Source organism: Grampus griseus (genome assembly GCF_964374135.1).
Source record: "Grampus griseus genome assembly, chromosome: 12".
In the NCBI taxonomy this organism is placed as follows: Eukaryota; Metazoa; Chordata; class Mammalia; order Artiodactyla; family Delphinidae; genus Grampus; species Grampus griseus.
In genome coordinates, this window is record NC_139006.1 from 15,604,000 (window position 1) to 15,629,345 (window position 25,346).

Genomic DNA, 25,346 nt, shown 5'->3' on the forward strand with positions numbered 1-25,346 from the left:
GAGGGGTTTAAGACTTGCCCCTCAAACTCTCACCTTAGCTGGAAGCAAGAAAATTTAGAAAATTCTTTAGTGGGCCTTTCAAAAAATATATCTCCTGGCATCAGTATTTCCCACTTCACAGCTCCTGGCAGTAGCTACCCCCATTTCCTACATTCAAATAATATGACTGTTTAAAATGGAAATGGAAGAGGTTGCCATTTTAGAGGGTGTCATTTTGTTTCTCCTTTAAAAAACGGTAACTTGCATCTTCTGATGTAAGCTAACCTCCACGTGCTGTAGACATTAGTGTTAAATGTGGAGACTTACTACATGGACAAAAGTAACTCTTATTTTTCCAGTGGTCCCTGGCTGGTGTCCCCCAAAGGTGCAGAAGGGTAAGAAATCACAAAATGATTAAGCATCCAGGGCTAAAAGTGCAGCTTTTAGATCCAAACTGAGCTCAGAGGTAGTCACAGTGTGCATTACAAGACAGAATTAGGTATTTACAGAAGCCAGAGCCTTATTCTTCCTATGAAAGTATTTGAGTGCCAAATGATGTCTAAATGTTTTTTCCTCCATATTAGAAAGTTGGTTAATTGTATATAAATGAATAGCTTTCATTGAAGAAAAATATTGATACATGAAAACTGACCCAAGAAGAAGCAGCCCCCTTTCTGGCCCAAATTTGTGTCATTTCTTTTTATACCATTAAGCAACATTCTAAGAATATATGGCTTATTTTCAATTTGTTGCATTTTTAAAAATCCTTATTCATTGAATTTTTTTTTTACTTTCATTTTTTATGTTAGATATAACCATCTTGCCATCTGTATTTGTTCACTTTATTAATTTTGGGGAGGATTTAAGGGGGCAAACTATACCTGTTATTAATGGGCTATATGTCATTACTTAGGATTAAAATAGCTACTTTTAAAAATACATATAATAGCTGAGTATAACTATTTTAATGTGAGGTCCCCAAGCCAATTAAATTGCAGTAATATTTGATACTACTCTGTGGCTGCCCTGTAAATACCAATGGCTGGTTGCATCTAAACAAGTATCAGTTGTACTTAAAAAAAAAAAAAAAAAATCGGGAAATATTAGTTATCCTGACACCAGTGCCTGGTTATAAATGTATTTTTAAACAAACATTTTTTTGCAGCCTTTTTATTTGTAGATGTTGTTTTTGTTTTTCTTTTACAGTCTAACAGTATATTTTCTGTTTTGAAGTTGGTGATATACGCGGGGCCTAACACAAACAGTAGGAAGGTTGCTGAGTATGGAGGCAACACACTGGGATATGGCAGCCGTAGTGTCTTAGGAACTGGTTGGCCGAAAGACTTGGTGAAGGTATGGTATCCAGGCACATTTGCTTCCTAGAAAAGAAAATGAACTTGCATTCCCCGTGGGCCCAAGTATTAACTCTATTTCTAGAAGACATTTGCCACGGGGGCTTTTGTTGAGGTGGGGCTACCTCAGTAGGCCTGTAAACCCACTACTTTGTTCAGAATGACCCTCCTTTCACTCATAAGGCATCAGACCCCTATCCGCTCCAGAACTTGTATCTGTCTGTTCCATAGGTTACTCCATGGGCTGAGGTTGTCACAGCATTTCTTTCCCTGTCCATTGAAAGGACTGCTAGTTCTTCCCACTCACTTATTCTCTAGACTCCCTTATGATGGGTGTCCTAGAACCATAGGGCCATTGCCATTTTAAAATGTGGAATCAGTGTTTTCAAATGAATTGGGGCCTTTGGAGCAAAATAACTATCCATTCTCAGACTGATGAGATTGGAGCCATGCTTTGTAATGTGGGCCCTTGAACTATAACATATCTACCTAGAATATGAATATGAACTGAAATGCCCACTAAAACGTGAAAACCTCTCCAGAGTCTGCTCCCAGAGCCTTTATCTCACATATATTATGTACCCTGTTTAATTCAGCCATAGGCAGCAAGTTACCTCCAGAGGTATAGTCCAGATGCGTCCAAATCTGGATCAGCACAATACTTTTAATTGTTCTCTGATTTTCTGCATTTTGTTTCTTACTCATGGTATTGATTCAGCAATACAGAGCAAGGTCTTTCATCACTCTGTGTTCTTCAAGCTAATGGCTATTTGCCTACCTTATTGGCACAAGTGAGGTGGTGAGATGGAGGAGGGGGAGGGCAGAAAGTGTAGAAATCTGAGGAATTTATTGAAATTACGTTCAAGATTTGATCTTTACTCTGATCCTGCTATTGGGCAATCGTGGCCATTTCACAGATGCCTCATTCCCAAAGCTACCTGATCAGGAGAGACAGCTGAAAGGTTGGCGTCCAGATGAGAGGGGATGGAATTTGAATCAAAAAGCGAGTGAGAAAAGAAGTGAAATGTTGGCTGTGGTCCTTCTGAAAGTAAATCTCTGAAATTCATTGCTCTCTTGAAAATTGTGTCTTGTTTTTAAAGTGCATTTTCCCCCCTTAAATTTTAAGGTGGAAGGAGATACAGTCACCTTCTCCTTTGAAATGAGAAGTGGCCGTGAACACAACACTCCCGATAAAGCTATGTGGGGCTTTGCTTGCACAGTTCGCGCTCAGGTACTTGAATCTAACCACTGCTGTGGGCATAGTGTACTTTTTCCTGTGTGCCTTGGTTACGTACATCATATTTGCCTTGGAAACAAGGCAAAATATGAGCTGCTGTTTCATCCATTTCTTCCATTTCGCAGCAGTAGACCACTAATAGAAGTAGTAGTTGTATGGACTAAAACTAGCTGGGACCTAAAATCAGTACAGCACCACAGAAAGAATCCCTTGCTAGGGGCTCCGTCTTCAAAGCCTGGAGAGGTGGTCTGCCTCCAGCATCTTTCCAGAGGGTGAGGAAGACTCGAACACCTGGTAGAAGTGAGCCCTTGGATTCTGGGTTTTAAGAGTAGTAGAATCGGATTATTTTTATTCTGTTCCCAAAGGCTCTTCTTGCTAGTCTAGATCTGTCTCTGCTTAATTACTCATGTTACTCATGTTAGATTATAGGTTTAATCTACTCCTTTTAACAGTACCAGTTACCTTCCTCCCAGGAATCTATTTAAATAAATTAAATCTATTTAAATAAATTAAAACGTATTTTCAGACTTGGCGGTTGCTTAAGTTTAACCAAGCCAAGGATCTCTGGAGTGGGATTATCTGCTAGAATGTAAGCTCCATGAGGGCAGGCCTCTTTGTTTTGTTCTCTGCTTTATCTCAGGCACCTAGAACAATGGCTGGTACACAGTAGGCACTCAATAAATATTTATTGAATGAATTCAGTGTAATCATTGACAGCATCTTCGTTCAAGCACAGAATGGAGGTGACAAAATGAAATAGTGATTTATACCTGGATAGGTACAGCAGAGAGGAAGCTATCCAAAAAATCTTGCATGTGATTTATGCTGTTTCTAATATGGAGTCTTACTGACACTTCTCTCTCCAGAATTGTGTTGAGACTTCACTCTGTGGTCATTCCAGTGCCGCCGTCTATCTACTCATGGTGTTGGGTGCTGTCTCTGTGTCCCATAGCAATGATACTTGATACTGCTCCATGAGCCCCTGTGGTTGGGGACAGTGCAGTGTGGTGCAGTGCAGGTGAAGCGCTCCTCCATGTAACTGACCAGTCTGGTTTGCCCTGTCTGCATTGTAGGAGTCTTCGGAGGATGTGTCGGGAGGCTTACCTTTTCTGGTAGACCTGGCTTTAGGTCTGTCTGTGTTAGCTTGTTCTATGTTAAGAATCCTATACAACGGACCAGAAATTACCAAAGAAGAAGAAGCCTGTCAGGAGCTGCTGCGGTCCAAACTTTTACAAAGGTAAGAAAAGGCTCAAACTGGACTAGTTTTGCTCGCAAAGGAAGAAGGACTTTATGTGGAAAACTACTTTTAGTACATTTCCCAGCTGATTGTGCCCACTGCCTGCCAATCCCATGGGTATCGCTGTGTCTAAGAAATAAGATGAAGATTACATCAGAGTGCCTTGTGGCCCTTACTTTACTAAGTTTGAAATTACACCCTTGAACTGTGTAAGCTTTTCTCCAACCCAAGTACTGTATACTTAAATTAAAGGATCCCCCAAAGAATGGGAAGATGGACAATAAAGCAAACATAGCAAAGTGTTCCTTCTGGAATCTTGGCTGTGGGTATATGAGTGTTAACTGTGTAATTCTTCCAACTTTTCTGTATATTTTAAAGTTTTCATAATAAAATGTTGGGGAGGAGGTAGAGTCCCAAAGATGGGGTTTCATATAATGCTCATTTTTCTTCAGCCTCTGGAGGAGGTTTGATGAATAAATACTTAATACATAATGTGATCCTTCAAATGTTGAATATCGATATATCTGCAAACTTCAAGTAGCTTTCCAGATAGAAGAGGAAGTGAAGAATCTCTTCTTCTTTATGTTCAGGTGCCAGTGGCAGGTGGAGGCCAATGGTGTGATCTCCCCTGCCCTTACTCCAAGCCCGTCTCCACTGCCTCTGACCATTGAGGAAGACAGAGAATTCACTTACCCCTCTGACGTCCTCGTGCCTCCTGTTGGAAACTACTTTGACCTGCCCCGGATCAGGCTGCCTCCAGGAATCATGATAAAGCTCAGGGAAATTTCTGGGCGTGCCAGACCTCAATTTAGACCAAGTATAAAGTATGTTGCTATACAGCACTTTATTTTCCCAATGAAAAAATGTTTAAACAAGCGAAGGGGGTGTGTTTCTTCTTGTAGTCTAGCAGATGAACCTTTCATTTTACATGTACTTGATGAATGTTAACCAGGTGCTCTGGAGAGTACCCCCAGGTGGTGTTCCAGGTCGGTGGGTTAAAAGCGTGGGCTCAGCAACGTTATTATTGCCTGAGAACTTGTCAGTTCTTGGGCCCCATTTCACACCTGCTGAATCAGAACCTCTGAGGATGGGGCCCAGTAGTAATCTGTGTCTTGACAGGTTTTCCATATGATTCTGATGCATGCTAACATTTGACAAATTCTAGGTTTTTCTCAGGTGGTTTGACCTTCTACTTGAAGGTAGTCATCAACTTTGGTTTCCATAGGGTCTAGAGACATTTCTTTATTTTCAAGGCCTGGAGAGATGGTAATCTTTAATCTAGAATGTGAGGTCTTGCAGTTACCAATGTCTTTGTGGTATTCTAGCTTAAAGTTAAGTCTGTTTTGCAGGCCTCTGCTCTGCCTTCTGAGGCAAGATTGGCCATTTCAGAGAGAAGAATTTGAAGAATAGATGAAATTTAACATGAAAAAGTACAAAAGCACCGTTGTTTTCAGCCCAACATCCATACGCCCAAAATACTACCAGCCATAATACTGCATAAAATTAATTGGCAGATATATCGTGCCAAAGATCTTTTATTAACCTCAGACCTATTCCAGCTCTAATATAACACCAGCTCAAAATATACAAATCATAGAAAATGAAGTCTGTTTAATTTTGATTTTCAGCTTCATCGGCCAATGTCAGTTTTATCAGGTAAATATATCAAATTATTGCCAACTTGTAATAAAGAAAGTGTGGTGAATATTTAACATACTTAAATCAAAGCGTACACTCTTCCATCTATAAAATACAGTATTGGTAAGTTGAGAACTTACCAATTCTAGTCATATAGCTGACTGGTTTCCCTTGTGATCGCAGAGAAGTAATCCAGCCAGACGTGATGGAGGAAATGGTGGTATCATGTGTCATTAAGCACTTGAACTTGGTTGATGCACTGCAGTCCCTAATAAATTTCCAGTATCAAGAAGAACATGCTGAGGAATATGATTTATTGTGTAAAATCATGGGAGAGACATTTAAGAAACTCAATGCCATGGAGAGACAGCTGCAGGTAAGTGAAAGTTAAAACATTTAGATGTCTCTTATAACTGTGGGAGATGACTTCTTTCCTAGAAATTTAATGAAGTTTAAAAAGTGATCTGAATTTTAAAAAGATTATTGCAACTAAAATTTCTGAATTTACAGATTGCATTTGTTTTTATTTTGCATCTAGTTTCACGTTGTTTTATATTTTAATGTGTCAGAGTGTTGCAGAATTGGAACAGAAATGGCAAAGTGAGGTTGATGATGCCACACAGGGGAAACTGGAGAACAACATGCCTTTCTTCTATGATTACCATTTTAATGAGGTGAGCAAGCTGTATGACTCATCACTGGGGCATTGCTATTTGTAGTACAATGGTATATACTGTGTGCGTAGAGATAACATGATTTTTAAAATGTTGCATACCTTGAAACATACCCATTGTTTAAAAAGGGTTAAATAAGGTTGATTAGATTAGCATGTCAATGATACAAAGAATAAGTTACTCCTTATTTAATTAATAGTTTTATAAAGCAGTTATCATCATTATCAAATTCTGCTTTCAAGCCTTTAAAAAAAAAATAAAAGAGTTATAAGCACTGAAGAAATCCCCAGAAAGTAGTCATTGCCATTTTAATCATTAAAATATCAAATAGTAACTTACAAATGTGCTTCTGGTGTAGAAATATGGACCAAAGGTGGGTTTTTTCCCTGAAATTTTCTGTTCCTTTTAACACGTACAGTAAAACTCAGTTTTTGCAGATTCTGCATATGATCTTTTCTTGATTTTTCCTTCTTTAGAACAAAATGAAAGAACTAGAACTTTTGTGTTCAATGAAGGAAGTCTCCTTTGATGGAAATGATCTTGAAAACATGGTCCTATCTCTGAGGTTAGTGATGTTAGTAACTGTGTAAAGCTAATTTATCACTTTGATGCTCAAAACAAAAATCTCATCTCTTAACAGATATTTTAAAAAATATTGTGCATTCAACTAAATATTTTAGAGTTGGAACTTATTTGGTATTTGGAAACTTTGATTTTAGCCTTCAGAAGTTAGCATATAGGCACTTGAAACTGAGCAAAAGGAACTAAAACTGGCCACAGTTCATAGCACGGCTCTCCTCGGATGGGGAAGGGGGAAGGCGAGCAATATTTATCAGATTACTTTTGCTTAGGTTCCCCTCTATCTTCTCATATCCTTTGTAATGAAACACTTTAGTTTTGGTAAACCAGAGGACAACTAAATGCACATCAGTCTTTCTTTATAGGGAGAAGTTCCTACAAGAAGTGAATTCTCTTATTCAGAAACCCTCGCACCCACTGGCTAAAACGAAGACGTTAGTGAAGAGTCTAATGAACCGAGCTGAGCTGTTGCTGCACGTCACCATTGCGGCCCAGTCCGGCCTCACAAGAAGCATCTCAGGGACCCCCGCAGAAACACCGGGTACTGCTGACAGCCAGCCCTGAAAGGCTGTCTGCGCTAGTCTGTTCATAAAACATACATCAGCTGCTTTAAAAAAAAAAGAAAAAGAAAAGAAAATCACTCTTGTGTACTCATAGAAAGGAAGAAAAGGAAATTTCAACTTTTTAATTTTGCCTTTTACTTTTTCCAGCCAAGAAGTACTTTTCATTGAATTCATGTGGTGTTTTGTGAGTCATCTGAGCATCAGGGGTGCCTCGTCATTTGCCTTGTTTAGTTTTGAGGGGAAGCATCTAAGGAGCCCAATAACATGTATTTTTATAATCCCAGTGCCCCTCATTTTTAGATTATGGATTGCCATTTTCATAGTAACATATAATTAGTCAACGTTGTGAATCCTGGAATGCATCATATTTTTCTCTTTACTTGAAGCTGAGTTTGCATTTCCTCTTTAGTAATTATGTGGAACCTTCTAGCATGAATTTCCACTATTAATTTTTTTCCTAGTCACATTCTTTTTTAAATTAATTTATTTTATTTATTTATTTGTGGCTGTGTTGGGTCTTCGTTGCTGCGCGTGGGCTTTCTCTAGTTGCGGCGAGCAAGGGCTACTCTTCATTGTGGTGTGCGGGCTTCTCATTGTGGTGGCTTCTCTTGTTGCGGAGCACGGGCTCTAGGCATGCAGGCTTCAGTAGTTGTGGCTCACGGGCTCTGGAGTGCAGGCTCAGTAGTTGTGGCGCATGGGCTTAGTTGCTCCGTGGCATGTGGGATCTTTCTGGACCAGGACTCAAACCCGTGTCCCCTGCATTGGCAGGCAGATTCTTAACCACTGCGCCACCAGGGAAGCCCTCCTGGTCACATTTTAATTGCTAGCTTGAAAACGCATTTCTCAGGGAAATCAACGAGTCTTCTTGCTTAAGCCAGATCCACACACTGGGCAGAGCCCATAATAGCAAGTGTTAATTCTTACCCTGAGAGAAGAAGTCATAAACATGTTCTTTTCTTCTTTTTTTTTTTTTAATTTATTTAATTTATTTTTATTTTTGGCTGCGTTGGGTCTTCATTGCGGTGCGCGGGCTTCTCATTGCAGTGGCTTCTCTTATTGCGGAGCACGGCGCACGGGCTTCAGTAGTTGTGGCGCACGGGCTTAGTTGCTCCGCGGCATGTGGGATCTGCCTGGGCCAGGGCTCGAGCCTGTGTCCTCTGCATTGGCAGGTGGATTCTTAACCACTGCGCCACGAGGGAAGCCCATAAACATGTTCTTAAATGAAAGACTCCATGTTGTCTAGACCCATTGCCCGATGGACACTGTGGAGCAAGTGAACTTGTTTTCATCCCATCTGATTGCCCAGGGCTCCTCTCACTAGGGAGAGAAGTCTAGGATGACTCCCAGGTTTCTGACCCCAGTAATAGGGTTCCCCTGCAGCAGGGGAAGCATGCCAGGTGTGCAGTATGAACACATGCTAAGATGGTCAGCTACACCATGTCCCTGGCCACATTAGCCCGTGTTCATTAAAGGTCCCATGAAAGACTTACCCACTCAGTAAGCCTGGTGGTGCTTTCCAAGAGGCTTTTGGCATTAGAGATGATGAACCAGTAGTTTCCTAAGAGATAATGTCTTCAAAAATTATAATTTTTTTAGATTGAAGCTATCTAACCATTTTTAAGACAGATTCAAAATGACCTCAACTTTCTTAACATCTTTTTTTCTTTACCTGTCTTCACATGCAGTTTTGTCTGCTTCCATTAAAGTGTTCCTTTACAAAACAACTATTTCCTTGATAGGAGTGTATATCTTATAGGAAGGGCTGGTCAGATTCTAGCTAAAGTGTGATATTTACTCACATCAACTATGATCAAAGCAGAGGTATCACCAAATGGCAATAAGTCAACTAAATAAAGCCAACATTAAAGGGGGAACAAAGGCCATCTCTAAAAAAAAAAAAAAGGATCTGGATTTATTTGAATTAAGATTTTTTGCTTCCAGAAATTACTTTCTCTGTCCTCTCTTGCTTTTTGGAATGCTTAATATTAAAGTTAACACTGATGGTTTACGAAATTAAATGAATTTTTCAGCCTTTCTTTGGAAACCCAATTTGATAAAAGGAGTTTAGTTTTTCAAGATAAAGTAATTTTTAACCTTGATATTCGAGGTTTTAAACCTCAGTATTCAAGGTTTTAAAAAATTGGCCTAGGGAATTCCCTGGCAGTCCAGTGGTTAGGACTCTGCACTTTCACTGCTGAAGGCCTGGGTTCAGTCCCTGGTTGGAGAACTAAGATCCCACAAGCTGTGCGGCACGGTGCCCCCCGCCCTCCCCCCAAAAAAATTGGCCTAAAAATCATCTGTGTGCTGTGCTAGCTGGTTTGGTGGCTGAACTGGAAAGCAAAGATACTCTTAGACAGTTCGGTGGTTGCTTGTTACTTTTCGCTATTGCTGCCATCCTTACAAATAGGATAGCAGATATGTCAACGTTCTTCTTCCTCTCTGTTCCAGCTTGTAAATCAGCCTCTGAAACAAAGGTGATATCTCATGCTGTGCGGCAGCCTGTTTTTCTTCGCAGCATGTCGGCTCCTTCTGACCTGGAAATGATTGGTAACGAAGATTTGGAATTTACTAGAGCAAATCAGAGGTAAATAGCTAATGGCCAAGGTCGGATTCCCACCTGCGGCTGAGCGCTGTCATCGCAACACACTCCCTGAGCGGCTTTCTTGTTTGGCTGTAGGCGGCGCCACGTGACCAGCCACCGCAGCAGCTCCTTCACGCTCCTGCAGTCATTGGCCATCGAGGACAGCAGGGATAAGCCCACCTACAGCGTCCTGCTGGGGCAGCTGTTTGCTTTCATCGGCACCAACCCTGACCAAGCTGTACGTCACGTTTTGCCGACCACAGGTGGATAGCACGAGGGGTCGTGTGACAGCAGGAGTCAGGTGTACTTCCTTTTCATGCGTTTCAGGTGTCCAGCAGCAGCTTTCTTTTGGCTGCGCAGACAAGGTGGCGGCGGGGAAACACTCGCAAGCAGGCGCTGGTGCACATGCGGGAATTGCTGACGGCTGCCGTGCGAGTCGGGGGAGTGACACATCTTGTGGGTCCGGTGACAATGGTCCTTCAGGGAGGACCCAGGTCAGTTGTTTCTGTTAGTTTATACTGTCCTGTCTGGAATGGGCAAAAACCATTCCAGAGATTACTCTTGGAGCAAGATCTTAGATTTTAATGTTTTCCCATAAAATAATATACTTTAACAAAACTGGTACAGGATTTAATTTTAAAAATTCAGCACATATAACAGAAAGTAAAAGTCTCCTTCCCTTCCCTTCCTAAATTCCACTCTGTTCATTAAGAGCTTGTTGTATGAACTATGCATACGTAATAGCTATTTCATTCTCTTTGTATGCTTAAGTGTGTATGTGTATGATTTTTTTAAAACTCAATTCAGATTATATTACACAGGCCTTACTGTAATCAGTTGTTTTCCTCAATATATCTTGGATATCTGTGTCTTTTCATATGTATAGATCTGCATTATAGCTTTTAAGAATTTCATGGACCTCAGTTGTATAGATGGTTATATTTTATTTAACTCATCCACTACTGATGGACACATAGGTTCATTTATTTATTTATTTTGTGGTACGCGGGCCTCTCACTTTGTGGCCTCTCCCGTTGCGGAGCACAGGCTCCGGACGCATAGGCTCAGCAGCCATGGCTCACGGGCCCAGCCGCTCCGCGGCATGTGGGATCCTCCCAGACCGGGGCATGAACCCGTGTCCCCTGCACCAGCAGGTGGACTCTCAACCACTGCGCCACCAGGGAAGCCCTAGGTTCATTTATTGTTTCTTTCTCTCTTTCACTTTCCCTCTCCTTCCTTTCTTCCACCCTTCCTTTCTTCCTTCTTTCTGTTTTGGTTTCCTTTTGCATTAACAATAGTGCTGCAGTCAACAACCTTATATCCTTATATTTTTGGTGCTTATTTTTACTAGATCAAATTTCTTTTTTTTTTTTTTGAATTTATTTATTTATTTTTGGCTGCGTTGGGTCTTCATTGCTGCACACAGGCTTTCTCTAGTTTCATGGAGCGGGGGCTGCTCTTTGCTGTGGAAGAAACAAAATTTTAGTTCTTGCTCACATCCATTGCAGGTCTGTCTTGGCTCATGGTACTCACAGAGAGCTCAGGACAGAGGAGGAGACCACCATCTCGAAAGCTTTCAGGGCCCTTGTCAGAGCTCTGGCTCGTTGGCCAGACTAGTCACATGCCCACCCAACCGCAGCGGTGCCCAGAGGCGTAGTGAGTAACACTAGTGACTGCCACAGCTTACTTCCAGAGTAGTTTCTCTGTAACACTGGCAGCATTATTCCTTTTTCCCTCATTACATTTCCCTCATGACATTATTAATGCCATGTGTCAGACATCTAAAAAAAAAAATGCAGAAAATCCCAAAGTATAAAGTAAAAATGACCTGTAAATCTAGCATCTTAAAATAAAACCTATTAATGTTTTAGTGTATTTGTTCAGTCTTTAGTCTAACCGTAGTGATCTCCTATAATGTTTTTAGTGCTCGGATAGCACTGCATCATATCCCTGGACCTTTTTTAAGCCAATTTCCTATTTTTAAACCTTAGTTTTTATTTATTTTTACTATTATAAACAATATTATGTTGTATATCTTTGTAGATAAGTTCGATAGTTCCAGTTTTCAGCTAACATTAATTGCCATAGAATCTATCCCAGGTTGTGTTTTTACATTGGGAAAGTCTTATTTCCCAACAGGATTCTCACATTCTGCTCATAATCAGAGTACGAACTTGCAAAGGACGCTTCGCTAATCTATTTGTGTCTTGGTTTTCTCACTAGTGCAATTGCATTTACAGTATTCAGTGCTGCATGGAATGTCGTAGCCATGCCTCAAATGAATGGTTTCATTATTAAATAAGTTTGGGAAATGTTGGGTGCCATTCTCTTGCTCCTAGAGATATGAAAGACTTTAACCTTAAAAGATTCTGAGTAGTCCTGCAGTGAGGAACCCAGCTTACCTTTACTTAACGTGGGATTTCCCAGACTTTTCTCTTTTTTTTGGCTGTGTTGGGTCTTCGTTGCTGCACACGGGCTTTCTGTAGTTGTGGCGGGCGGAGGCTACTCTTCATTGCGGTGCGCGGGCTTCTCATTGCGGTGTCTTCTCTTGTTGTGGAGCATGGGCTCTAGGCGGATGGGCTTCAGAAGTTGTGGCACACAGGCTCTAGAGCGCACGCTCAGTAGTTGTGGCGCACGGGCTTAGCTGCTCCGTGGCCTGTGGGATCTTCCTGGGCCAGGGGTCGAACCCCTGTCCCCTGCATTGGCAGGCAGATGCTTAACCACTGCGCCACCAGCGAAGCCCTCCCAGACTTTTCTTGAGTGTGGGCGTTGTCTTTGAGGCACACTTAGAAATCCTGCCCAACAGCCTTCTGTGATCCTGCAGTTTTGGAAACACTGATCTCCAAGATTCCTTCAGTTCTGGATTCATCTAGACACTCTTGGGTTTCTCAGAAGAACTCTCTTGCTCTTGTGTTCACTATCGCCGTTCTTGACATGGTTGAGGAAGTCTGAGCTTTGGTTCTGTTCCCTAGAATTGAAGAACTAACCTGTGGTGGGATGGTCGAGCAGGTCCAGGAAGCCTTCGGCGAGACCATGACTTCTGTTGTCTCTTTGTGCGCCCGTTACCCTATCGCTTGTGCGAATAGCATCGGACTCTTATGTACTATACCTTACACCAGGTAAGCAAGGAAATGCTTTTTATTGTTAGTAAGGTACACCACAATGTAGTTGATTAAACAGAAATATTTTTTAATTAAAAAATTGGATTTTTTGGTTTTGATTATCCAGTGACACTATCACTCTGATTAAATGAGCTTGTCTCCTGACAGACACTTAAAGTTACTATGTAAATTCCTTATTGTTGAGTTCCTGCATGATCAAGCGTGGATCCCCATTAGGGAATTATATTACAGTGTCAAAATGGAGAAGTTTGAAGGAAAGAAATAGGTCCCTAGGAAATTACTTATATACTGAGCAAAATTTTTTGCCTTTGCACATTTATTTCCTCTCTTAGTTACTTGATTAATAGTTTGAAAATGTCAAGAATTCATGAAGTCATTCTTTGAATCCCCTTATGATAAAGTATGTAGTTTTTTTCTATTATGGTAACCTTGTGTTGATTCCATCGATTTTTACTTTGCTGTTGTATACGAACTAACCAGAACTTGACGTTCATTATTTATGAAGGAAAATACTCATTCTAAAAAATTTCTATGTTGAGTTATACATTGGTATCCTAAGTTGTGGACAAGAAACTATACTGACATGTTTTATGACCCTTTGATAACCTGAATCTTAAGTGAGAAGTTCCTAAGGGCTAATCAGTTATATTTCTTTCATTCAACCCTTTCTGCCTGGCCCAGGAGTGAAGAGAAGTGCCTGGTGCGCAGTGGCCTTGTTCAGCTCATGGATCGACTGTGCAGCTTGAGCAGTCAGACTGAGTCCAGCTCCAGTGAGAAACAAACCAAGAAGCAGAAGGTGGCCACCATGGCCTGGGCAGCCTTCCAGGTGCTTGCCAACCGCTGTGTTGAATGGGAAAAAGAAGAAGGTGAGAAGCAGGATTCCTTTCTAGAGCTCATTGATTTCTTCTATTGATGTGTTTATGTATTAAGTATTTGTGCTGGATGGGGGAAAGAAAAGCTATATTAAATTACATAAGTAGATTGGTTGAATCAATTATGTTATCATGGGAGCCTCTTCATCGGCATGGTTCTATGAAAATTTACTACTCTATGACAGTAAAGAGTATCCTAACCTGGAGGACATTATGCTAAGTAAAATAAGCCAGACACAGAAAGACAAATACTGCAGCCATCTCACTTCTATGTGGAATCTAAAAAAGCCAAACTCATAGAAACAGTAGAACAGTGGTTGCCACGGTTAGGGGGCGGGGGAAATGGGGAGATGTTGTTCAAAGGGACAAACTTTCAGTTATAAGATGAATAAGTTCTGGAGATCTAATGTACAGCATTGTGATTAGAATTAATAATACTTTATATATACTTGAAAGTTGCTGAGAGAATTAATCTTGTGTTCTTATCCCCTCCCACACACACAGAAAGGTAACTATGGGAGGTGATGGATGTATTCACTAACTTGATTGTGGTAATCATTTCACAATGCATATGCATATTAAATCATCACGTTGTACACCTTTTAAAAAATTCACGTTCTACAATCTGAATATATACAATTTTTATTTGCTAATCATACCTCAGTAAAGCTGCGGGGGTGGGGAGGAATGATAACCATCTGAAAGGAGTACAGTAACCCCAGGAAATTGAAGACATCTTTCATTTCCTTTCTGTCAACACTGCTAACGGTGTCCGAATAAATATTTTTATGCAATGATTTTCCAGTTGCACTTTTGAGGTGCTATTTTCAGATTATATTTTCAGTCACCAATCCAATTTAAAAAGTAAACTTGAAGGATAACTTCTCCATAGTATCCCAGGTATATAGCTTGTTTATTTATTCATTCACTCTGTGTCTTATTGTCCTGAGAGCCAGGCATAAGATGAATAAGGCATCGTTCCTCACCTTAAAAAATATGGTCCAATTAAAAATAAAGATGCTGTGATGATTCATGTAAAAAAAAAAAAATATATATATATATATATGGTCCAGTGGGGGAAATAGACCAATGAACAAATAATTACCGGGCAATCAATGCCATGATCAAGGTGCACACAAAGTGCTATGGGAGCATAGAGGTCCCTACAGACCAGCTGTGCTAGGGATCAGGCAAAGCTCCCCAAAGAAGGTGACATGTGAGTTCTTCTTGAAGGATAAAGAAGACTTCTAGGTAGAATGAACAGTAAATGGCAAGTAATTTTTGTGGCCTTTACGAGAGATGTTTGGGGAAGGCTCTGGAACTACAATGAAAATAGAAAGACTCCAAAATGTCTTTTATTGTGTTTGAGAAGAGGTAGGGTGTGAGTTAAACATCAAGACGTTTTCCAAAACAGAAACAGACTCGCAGATATAGAGGGCAAGCTAGTGGTTACCAGTGGGAAGAGGGGCGGGGAGGGGCACTATAGGGGTAGGGGACTAAGCAGTACAAACTATTGTGTAAAAAATAAGCTACGAGGGTATATTGTACAACATAGGGAATATAGCCAATATTATATAATAACTATGAATGGAGTACAACCTTTAAAAATTACGAGTCACTGTGTTATACACCTGTAACTTATATTGTACATAAACTGTACCTCACTAAAAAAAAAAAAAAATCAAGATATTTTCATCACAGTAAAATGGTGATTCTTGCCTGTCAATCAAAGTATGTTTCTGGGTTTTGTGTGGATGAATTATATTCAGTTTTAATTAAGAGGAATGTCTTTCCCCAACACTGAATCATTTCTCAAGTTACTGTTACCTTGTTCATGTTCAGTTGTTATCTAATGAGGAGACACTAATTGGATGGCTAATGAAATACTGAGCAGGTTAAAGGAAAATTGGGCGAAGGGAGGGCTTTAATGCAGGCTCACCACACCTGCAGACTCGCCATGCCTTCCTGGAGCTTTCACTGTGCTTCTCCTTTCTTGCACTCTGAAGGCGGCTCCACAGACGCTGTGCACTCAGGTCTGGCCCGTCAGGTGTCCAGCCTTCTCACTAACCACCTCGCCCGAGCGACAGAGAGCTGTGGCAACCAGGCTGCCGGGAATGATGCCCTCCAGGACGTCCTGAGTCTTCTCAATGACCTCTCGAGGTAAGGAAGGCCCAGCTGGGGCTTCCCTGGTGGCGCAGTGGTTGAGAGTCCGCCTGCCGATGCAGAGGACACGGGTTTGTGCCCTGGTCCAGGAAGATCCCACATGCCGCAGAGCGGCTAGGCCCGTGAGCCATGGCCGCTGAGCCTGCGCGTCCGGAGCCTGTGCTCCGCAACAGGAGAGACCACAACAGTGAGAGGCCCGTGTACCGCAAAAAAAAAAAAAAAAAAAGGAAGGCCTGGCTGGAGCTGTGGGAGGAGGTGGCTTTTCCTCTGAGTGATTTGGCTTCCTTTGCGGGTGGTTGTCTTTAGAAACATCTTACTAGGCCATCCTGATATGCTCCTGCATCAAGAAAAATAGCAGAGGATGAAGTCATTGAAAAATAGCATTTAGTTCCAAAATAAGAAAATTATTTAGGTGAATATCTACATCATAAAATAACATATTATCATTTGCTTCAATACTTGACTGGCAACAGCTGCTAGCCTTTTGAGTCAATACAATTGCATTCAGTAACCAAACATCTTTACCTTCATTATAGCAAGATTAAAGGATAATCAGCCAGGACCTGTAATTAATTCGCCTTCTCATGCTGTGTCTTTAAAAGAAGATACTCTGTGGAGGTTTAATCATGTGTGAGCTGTGAGGCCCACAAAAGCTTGTCCACATAAGGCTGCTTATTCTTTGGTTTCTGCTGAAATGTAACAGGTTCAGCTGTGGCAGATCCCAGACTCTTGAGGCCAGTACAACACTGTATGATCTCTGGTCTTGAAGCACTTCTTAAAGAGGAATAAAAGACTAAACTAAAAGCCTCCTAGCTTGGGTTTCTAAGTCTTGGTGTTCTGTGAATCGTACTGAACTATAGGATCTCAATTAAATAAACATCAAGTATCAGAAAATATTCAAAAATCTTTTAAAGTATTATTGGTCAATTATGAGCTTTCATCGGATGTTTACAAAAACCCTTAATTCTCCTTCATAAAAACGTATTGCCAAATCTGTGTCTTCCTCATTAAATATGAAGTCATCAGTTTGTTCAACCTCATCTAGGGAACTTCTGCTTCTGAATTTCTGTAGATAACATTCTCAGCATTGTGGACCTTTTCTTCCTCCTTTTGCAGGAGTCACATAGGTAAAGCCATCCTGAGCCAGCCAGCTTGTGTGTCCAAACTCCTCTCCCTGCTGCTTGACCAACGCCCGTCCCCAAAGCTGGTTCTTATCATTCTTCAGCTGTGCCGGGCGGCACTCCCGCTGATGAGCGTAGAAGACTGTGGGAATGTGGAGCTCCCACCCTGGAGCTATTCTGTCCCCTCCCTAAACAGCGAGCAAGAGGATCCCAGCGACCCAGCGTCCAAGATCGCCTCGTTGCTCTTAGCAAAGCTAGCAGATTACGTGGTCCCAGGTGAGTAGCCTCCTGGACGGAAGACTGGCACTGAGGCGCTCACTTCCTGTGGACGGTCAGACCGAGCTTTCCCTTGTCCACAACTGCAGCTGTGCTTCCTGTGATAAAAGGGAGAGAGAGCGGAGAAGGAACGAGCGGGAGAGAGGGAGGAAGAGAGATTCCAAAGCCAGTGCTTTCCTTATACAGGGGAGCCGCACAAACAACTTCGCAATTTTTTTGTTTGCTTAAAGGATGTCAGACAGTCCTTTCTCCAACCGCTTCCGAACCTGACACCACGTTGACAAAAATCAGCCCCAAGAGTTCCTTAAAAGGAGATAAAGACCCTGGAGAAGAGAGTGAAGCAGTGGATGGCAAGCTCTCTATCTTTATCCACAAGCGGGAAGACCAGTCATCCCATGAAGTTCTCCAACCATTACTAAGGTGATGATTGTAATAGCTATATGCCATCAAGCACTAGCCATGTCGCAGGCACTGTGCTGAGTAAGCCCCTTACAGGTATCAACTGTCTCAGCCCTCTTAACACCCCTAAGAGGTAATCAATGTTACTATCATCCCTGTCATTACATATGGAGAAACTGAGGCAGAGCTGAAATATAAATGCAGGTCCCTCTGATGCAGAACCCAAAGGTACTGTCTCTCCAGACCCAACAGAGTGAAAATCCTGTTGAGAATGTATCATTTGTGTCCTACGAGGAGTCTATAGTGTGACCTGGGCTTTGAGAAGGAATAATGCAGCTTGGTTTTCAGTTATTGGCATCCTTCAGCCATCAGTAAATTTAGGGATACCATTGACTGTGAAGTGAAGAAATAAGAAACTTTTTTATAGCTTTATTTAATCGAAGGATGAATGGTATGATTGCTCAACAAGGAAGTAAAAATATATAATTACTGTCCAAAGTTTACAAATCTACAGGGCCCTGTCAGTGGAATCCAGGACAACGAGAAGATCCCACAGAGCACAAGGGAATTTAGGAGAGGTGTTTATGTCTCAGATGGAAGAGTCCTCTCTTCAAATAAATGATTGAATGATGGTGTCATCCTCATAATTGGATCCCTTGTCTGCCATCATGGCAGCCGAAAGCACTACTAAGCGTGGTCAGGGCAAGTCAGCACATAGATGAAGAAACTTCCAAGGAACATTCCTGGGCACTGTGAAACGTCATAGTACAAATTTGGTGAAAGATTTTTTTGAGAGCCAGGTTTAGGAGGCAGGGGGAGCTGAATTATTAGAAAGGAAGATCCAGTCATTCACACCAAGGCAGCAATCCAGGCTGTTCTTAAAATCCCCTCACTTTGGGATTTAGATCACTCACTGAGGCCTCCCCCATCTGTGACCATGCCTGTAAACTCATTGCCTCTCTCTGCCTTCCCATTTTAGTAGCTCAGAAGGACGGCCCTTCCGACTTGGTACTGGTGCCAACATGGAGAAAGTCGTGAAAATGGACCGAGACATGACAAAGGTAACCCCAATATGAAGGAACCCGCTCCGCCAAGACCCACAGTCGAAGAACATATGCCAGGCTTCAGGTTTTCAGGAGAAATTTTTTTTTTTAATTTCAAGTTACCACAGGGTGAGAAATTGAAGACAGTGGCTTAACTGAGGCCATTTTCAAGAGAACTAGTCAAAATCAGTGTATCATTAACGTTAAAATGTAGAAGAGAACTCTTGGTTTTGACCTAGAAATTTTCTTAGCTCTGTTAAGAAAGTTCTACAGCCTAAAAATACTTTAAAAGTGATCAAAAAAAAAAAAAAAGTGACCATAGGGTGAAAGGTTAAAAGAGTAATAATAATAGATAATAAGAAATAAAGACAAAAAAGCCCATGAAAATATAAAAATTATGCTCAGGTTCACAGATTACACAATAAATAATTAAAGGGAGGTAATAAAACAATAGTAGTGTATCATCTTTACCTGTCGCACTGATAATGTTAAGATCGATGGTACCCATTATTGCCAAGGTGAGGGTAAATAGGCATTTTCAAGTATCCAGAGACAAGCCTGTCCTTGGCAGTTCTGTTTGTAAAAAACAAAATAGAATCTGTGTACCCATAAATAGGGGATTTGTTAAAGAAATTATTACATTCATATAATGAAATACTGTACAACTATAAAAATAATCAGGTAGGTCTAAATATATAGACATGGATATTCATGATATTTTATGGTATCAGGTTCATATCAATGATCACAATTCATGATGTTTTGATAACTGATAAAAAAGAAATCAAAACTGCGTAGCGTGGCCTATGATTATGTATGTCAGAATCTGCATGGAAAAAATTCTAGAGGACTAACAGTGATCTCTGACTGGATGAGGACAAAGGATGTTTGTGGAGATTTAACTTTCTACATATAATATTTTAATATATGAATTTATAAAAATGAGCCTGGATTAGGGGAAACAGATTTTTTAAAGTATAGTGCTGAGAAGAGCAAAAAGAATATGAATGTCTTCAATCTGATCCCCAGGGTGGCTGCTGTGAGGTGATTACAGAAGAGGCGGCAGCTGCTCTGCGAAAAGCAACCAAGTGGGCACAGTCAGGCCTCATCGTCAGCGTTGGGCCACCCGTGGAATCGCTCAACCCAGAGACTGTGAGTGGACTGTCCACAGGGGACAAGAAGAAAACCGCCCAAACTTCCATTTGCCGAGAGAGGAACTCTGAACTTGCCAGGTAAAACCTTTCACAGGGTGGAAGCTGTCTGCACTCTTCTCAGACTTACTTTGTAAAGGATTTGTTTTGAGGGTTTTAATTTTATATCCTCCCCTTGACCTGCTGGAAATGAGGACTGAGGGCTTAAAATACCCATCCGTTGTAGTAGTTGTTCTCAAAGTCAAGTCAGAAAGTGATGACCATCCAGGTGGATCCGAGGTTGTGAGGGACAAATAGGGAGGCCCTCCGAGCTGAGTGGACATCTGTGGCTGGAGGATTGTTTTTTTTTTGAGAAAGGCCACCACCAGGAACACCAGCTATAGTTTTTTTGAGTAGCGGAAATAGTAAACTGTCCTTGCTGCCTTTACTTCATCCAAACGATACTTGTCACCATCCCAACTGTACACAGAAGCTTCTTTCTAGTTGGAGGAAAGATAAATGTGTGTTGCCCCTGGGAAGTTTGTGTGAGGTTCTGTGCTTGCCAGCCAGAGGCAGATGTAGTGTAGGTCCTTTCCTTGATCACAGTGGTTTATACAGTTAAAGGTTTGAGGTCCATTGTTTCCAAGGCTTCTTCAGTTACCAGAAAGAATGGGAGTCACTGAAACGCACTTTTTCCAGTATTTATAACTAGAAAATGTTTGCATCTGGTGCCAAGCCTGAAGCCACTCATCTGCCTTATTCACCATCACTGGGCACTGACACTTTTCCCTGTTGACACTTGCAGGACCGACCCTGTCCGACCTTTCATCAGTGGGCATGTGGCAAACAGCATGGCCGCAGAAGTGATCGCCTTGCTTCACAGCTTGCTGATGGCGCCTGAGTCAAATGCTGCTCAGATATGGACCACGACAGCAGAGAAGGCTAGTACGCTGTTGCTGCTTAAAACAGGAAGCAAGACAGAAGTTAATGTTCTGTTCTAGCAAAGGACATTCTAACAAAGAGAGAGTTCCCAAACTGGCCAGATATACTTGTTAACTGTATTTCCCCTGAAATTTGCTTTGATTCAGTAGCTTCAACTCTGTTAACCCACATCCCCTTTCACTGCCAGTTCTGATTTCACGGAAGGCAGGCTAGTGTTCTCAGGAAAAGAATGGCACTCCTTGTTTCTCCTTCTTGCTTGTATTCGATTGGTACTAACATGAGGAAATCATGCGGCCTTGCTTTATTGGATTTGTTAAGTGTACTTACTAAGTCCCAAGGAGGCCTCTGTGTGGTTTACACTCCCTGAGTGCTCTGTCAGTAATTCATCTTTACAAACAATAGTTCAGTTTCCTGAAAACTAGGGTTTGGTAATCAATTTCCCTTTTCCCAGTCATTCGTGATATGAACACCTTATAACGTGTCCTAAAGGTACTTGGGTGTTGAGATGTAGGTAGTATGCTGTTATGGTTTTCCTGCAAATAAATTTTTGCTTTAGTTTAGGGGTTTTATTAACAGTGTTTGATTCTCCCATATTTTGAGGTTGTGTATTTCCAGTTCTGTCCAATCACGTAAGGCAGATGTGCCAAGAATGTCAGTGGTCATACCTGATAATTATTTCACCCCTCTCATATCCAGAGTTCCTTTAGCACATGGGACCCAGGCACTGTTGTAGACACTGCATCATGCTTAGTATCAAAACAACCAGAGCTTTATCTCCCACTGCATGGGCTGCTTCTTACACTTAGGTTCTGTCTCGTGCGCTGATGTACATTCCACAATTGGGGAAATATGCAGAAAGCATTCTGGAAAATGGCAGCAGTAGTGGCAGAAAACTCGCCAAACTTCAGAGAATCGCCCGCCAGGCTGTCGCTGCACTGTGTGCACTTGGAGGCTTCAAAGAGACAATCAAGATAGGGTCTGAGGTTCAGGTAACCAGCCACCATTTTCCCAAGTCATCGCTTTCCCCTGTATATAAGTCCATTGATTAATTGCTCATTTGTAAGACAAGTATCATCCACCCAGTTGGACAAAAATCCTTGTTCCTTTAAGCTAAGAAACTCGTGGCTTCTAATCCACACTATGCTGCCGATTAGTCAGATATTAGTACAATACCGTGTAATGTTAACTACAATACTTGTGTCCTGTGGTGGTGGTAATATTGGCAGTATTTTAGAATTGAAAGTGTGAATTTGTATCATATTGTGATCACCTCGATGTAAGGTTTTAGGACCTATTATTTTAACTCATGTTCAGGGCTTGGTATCTGCGTTATAAGAAACTATTACTGTAATGCCGGTAATGACAGCTGTAAGTTTCCTCTTCCCACTTGTCACATCAGATAATTGCTCACACCATCAGAGCTGGTAGGTAGTGCTAATCCCTCTGTGTCTCTAGGTTTTAGGTAGAGGAATATCAGGAAGCGTCGGAGTAGTGGCTTCTATCAATGAACAGGAAGGTATAGCTACAGTCAAATGCCCACCCATAGACTGTAGAAAGACGTCGCAAGCATCAGACACACTGACTATTCCATTGTCTAGACTTTGTGTTCCAAGATCAGAGGTAAGGTGATTTTTAAATGCATCTTAAAATGTTACTGCAGATGGTAACCGTACTGTAATGAGTAATATGCACATACACAGTACAGAAGCACAAATACTTGGTTTTCTTAAATTTTGCTTGTGACGTGTATTTACCTATTGGGCATAATCATTTAATAGTAACATTTGTGTGGAAATTTTTACCTGGACGACAAAATTCATTTCTTTGGTTTGGAATATTCCACAGTGTATTGTATGTTTAATTGTTTGGGTCTAGCTTGCAATTCTGTATGGTGATTTGATTCTTTTTAACTGAAATTTTGAGAATTAACTCCAGATGATAATAACACCCTCATTTCTTATAAACTAACTACTTGAATTTAACTTTTTGCCATGCCCCTCCCCCCACCGCCATCAGGCATTGCCTCTTCATAAACTGTCCATTACTGAGAAGGTAGTACAGGCAGTCCAGTCCATGTTGCTTCCTCAGGAGGGAAGTCTCTCTATTCATACCTCACTTCCTGCAACAGGAGATGGGTCAGCTCCTGTGATGGCAGTCGTTCGGCTCCTGGCTGAAATAAGAACAAGGTGAGCACCCTCCAAAGATCCCCTAATGTGCTGAGGTGGTGCAGGCACAGAGACAGGGGTCCTCCATGGGCCCCTCTGCACCAGGCTTAGTGGGTCCGCAGCGTGAACTTCATGCCAAACTGAGTAACAGAAACTATCCTCTTGTGCTATGTTTACTACAGTTTTTGTTGCATTCCCCTGTTTCTGCGCTTTGAAATAAAGTTTAGCTGTTTCCCTAAGAAAGTAAATAAACAAAATATGATTGATATATAGAGCACATACATAAGGCTCCACTGATTTGCTTTGGTTAAAGAACTTTGTCCTGTCACAGGAATTCTTCTGCAGCTTTGCCTTTTTTAAAGTGGTTCGGACCACGTTAGTACCTATCTGGTCCATCTGCTTTCCAGACTGCTGAGGAGAAAATTAGGGAATGCTCGCAAGTACTGGAGTTGGAAAGAAAATACATTTATTTACAATGAAACAACAGCAAGTTTCTTTTGACAATGAAACTTGTCAGAAAGTTCTAATATGTGTTTTGAGTTAGGTGAGAGAGATCAGCATACAGATTTCCCAAGCGTTTGGACCTCTCTTGTTCCCAGAACATTAATATTGCCCATGGAGCGCCGGTTAGGAAGAGCTGTTAAGAGATGGTGCTGATTTCTCACCTGGCACTTGGTGACTTCATTTAGGGAGGTGGCAGCCATTTTTCCCTTTTCCAATTGTCCACGCAGTGTCAGCAGTTACTATGCGGGGGAAAAGAGAAGTTATATACTTCCCAGCCAGTCCAGCTCATAAAAAAAGCAAGAGGAATGGGGAGTTTGAACCTTGTTTAAATTAGAGGATAAAATTGATTGAAATGTTTTTCACAGTTGACTTTTTAGAGAATGACCATTGATGACTTTGAAATATTGTAAATCTTTTAACATTAAGAGCATGCCTGGTCATGGCCCAGCTTTTAGAAGACAGCTTATTTTGTGAAGAATTCATACAGCAGTGTCCAGCAGCTGTTGAAGTTCTCAACCTAGTAGCCCAGGAATGCAGTGCTGGTAAGTACCTGTTACTTTCCTTTCTACCCTATTGTCTTAAGTTTGGTCAGCACATTTATAATTTGATAATGGAATGTTAACTGTTTTCATGTACACTTCCAACAGCTGAACTCTAAACACAACACTTACCACAATTTACTTTCATTTCAGATCTAGAAATGTAAATAAAAACCTTCAGTATATGCCAACTAGGAAATCAGCATTTTTCAATTTAACTTTAGGACCACTATGTCAGAGTGTTTTCTTTTCCCCATTCATATTAATCAGTTGCCTTTATTTCTCAATTAGAATTATGTATGAGCTGTCCTTAGAGCTGCAGATACTTTCTGACTATTGTCATTGGCCACATTTGAATTCAGAATCAAGAATTTGCACTAACATCCATCTTTGTGTGTGTGTGTTTATGGAAAAGTTCAAACAAATACAAGAATAGAGAGACTTTTTTAGTATAATGAACCCTCACGTTTCCATCATCTAGTTTCAACAGTTATCAACTCATAGCCAATCCTGTTTCATCTACGCTGCACCCTCCTGGATTATTTTTAATCAGATTTTTAGATATTCCTTTATTTTATCCATCAATAATTTAGTATGTGTGTCAAAAATAAGGACTCTTAAAATAACTACAATGTCAGTATCACATCTAAAAAATTTACAGTAATTCTTTAATATTATTAAATATCTAGTCAGTGTTCAACTTCCTAATGTTCTCATAAAGTAATACTTGTTTTTACATTTGTTTATTTGAATCAGGATCCAAATAAAGTTCATCTATTATAATTCATTGCTGTCTTTTAAATCTCTTTTTTAAAAAATTCCCCTCAGTATCTTTTCTTCCCTTGCAACTTATTTGTTGAAGAGTTTCCCACAGTCTGGATTTTGCTGATTATATCCTGTGGTGTCATTTAATGTGTCCTTTGGTCCTCAAATTTCCTGTAAATTGATAGTTGGCCTGGGTGTTTTTTAAGTGAAAATTTACGCTTTATCCCCAAGGACATAGTAGGACTGTAAATGTAATTGTTCACAATTAGATTAGCATTTCTCCAATGCTCTATTACTAGCATTTTCATAAACTGTAAGGAAGAAGTGGGTATCCTTCCCTTCCCTAATGGTTTTCGTTTTATCCTTTTTTTTTTTTTTTTGGTCATTTCTGTTATCTATATTATTTACTGTCTCTCATGCTGTTTGCTTTTTTTCAGTAACTCTCTAATCTCTTTTCTGTCCTTA

General features: G+C 40.9%; 1 protein-coding gene across 1 annotated transcript in view; it reads left to right on the forward strand.

The window, feature by feature from the left end:
- Positions 1-25,346, forward strand: part of HECTD4 (HECT domain E3 ubiquitin protein ligase 4) — a gene marked incomplete at its 5' end in the record, with an annotated part of 190,514 nt that overhangs the window by 97,813 nt on the left and 67,355 nt on the right. Inside the window, 23 exons of the mRNA XM_082667923.1 lie at positions 1,213-1,332; positions 2,458-2,562; positions 3,642-3,805; positions 4,396-4,629; positions 5,627-5,819; positions 6,013-6,117; positions 6,594-6,682; positions 7,062-7,237; positions 9,708-9,843; positions 9,937-10,078; positions 10,168-10,334; positions 12,813-12,959; positions 13,644-13,828; positions 15,841-15,994; positions 17,114-17,394; positions 17,625-17,814; positions 18,773-18,854; positions 19,866-20,068; positions 20,772-20,907; positions 21,715-21,897; positions 22,364-22,528; positions 22,925-23,094; positions 24,004-24,119. Coding sequence (XP_082524049.1) covers positions 1,213-1,332; positions 2,458-2,562; positions 3,642-3,805; positions 4,396-4,629; positions 5,627-5,819; positions 6,013-6,117; positions 6,594-6,682; positions 7,062-7,237; positions 9,708-9,843; positions 9,937-10,078; positions 10,168-10,334; positions 12,813-12,959; positions 13,644-13,828; positions 15,841-15,994; positions 17,114-17,394; positions 17,625-17,814; positions 18,773-18,854; positions 19,866-20,068; positions 20,772-20,907; positions 21,715-21,897; positions 22,364-22,528; positions 22,925-23,094; positions 24,004-24,119 — 3,643 coding nt within the window. The remainder of the gene's footprint in view (positions 1-1,212; positions 1,333-2,457; positions 2,563-3,641; positions 3,806-4,395; positions 4,630-5,626; positions 5,820-6,012; positions 6,118-6,593; positions 6,683-7,061; positions 7,238-9,707; positions 9,844-9,936; positions 10,079-10,167; positions 10,335-12,812; positions 12,960-13,643; positions 13,829-15,840; positions 15,995-17,113; positions 17,395-17,624; positions 17,815-18,772; positions 18,855-19,865; positions 20,069-20,771; positions 20,908-21,714; positions 21,898-22,363; positions 22,529-22,924; positions 23,095-24,003; positions 24,120-25,346) is intronic.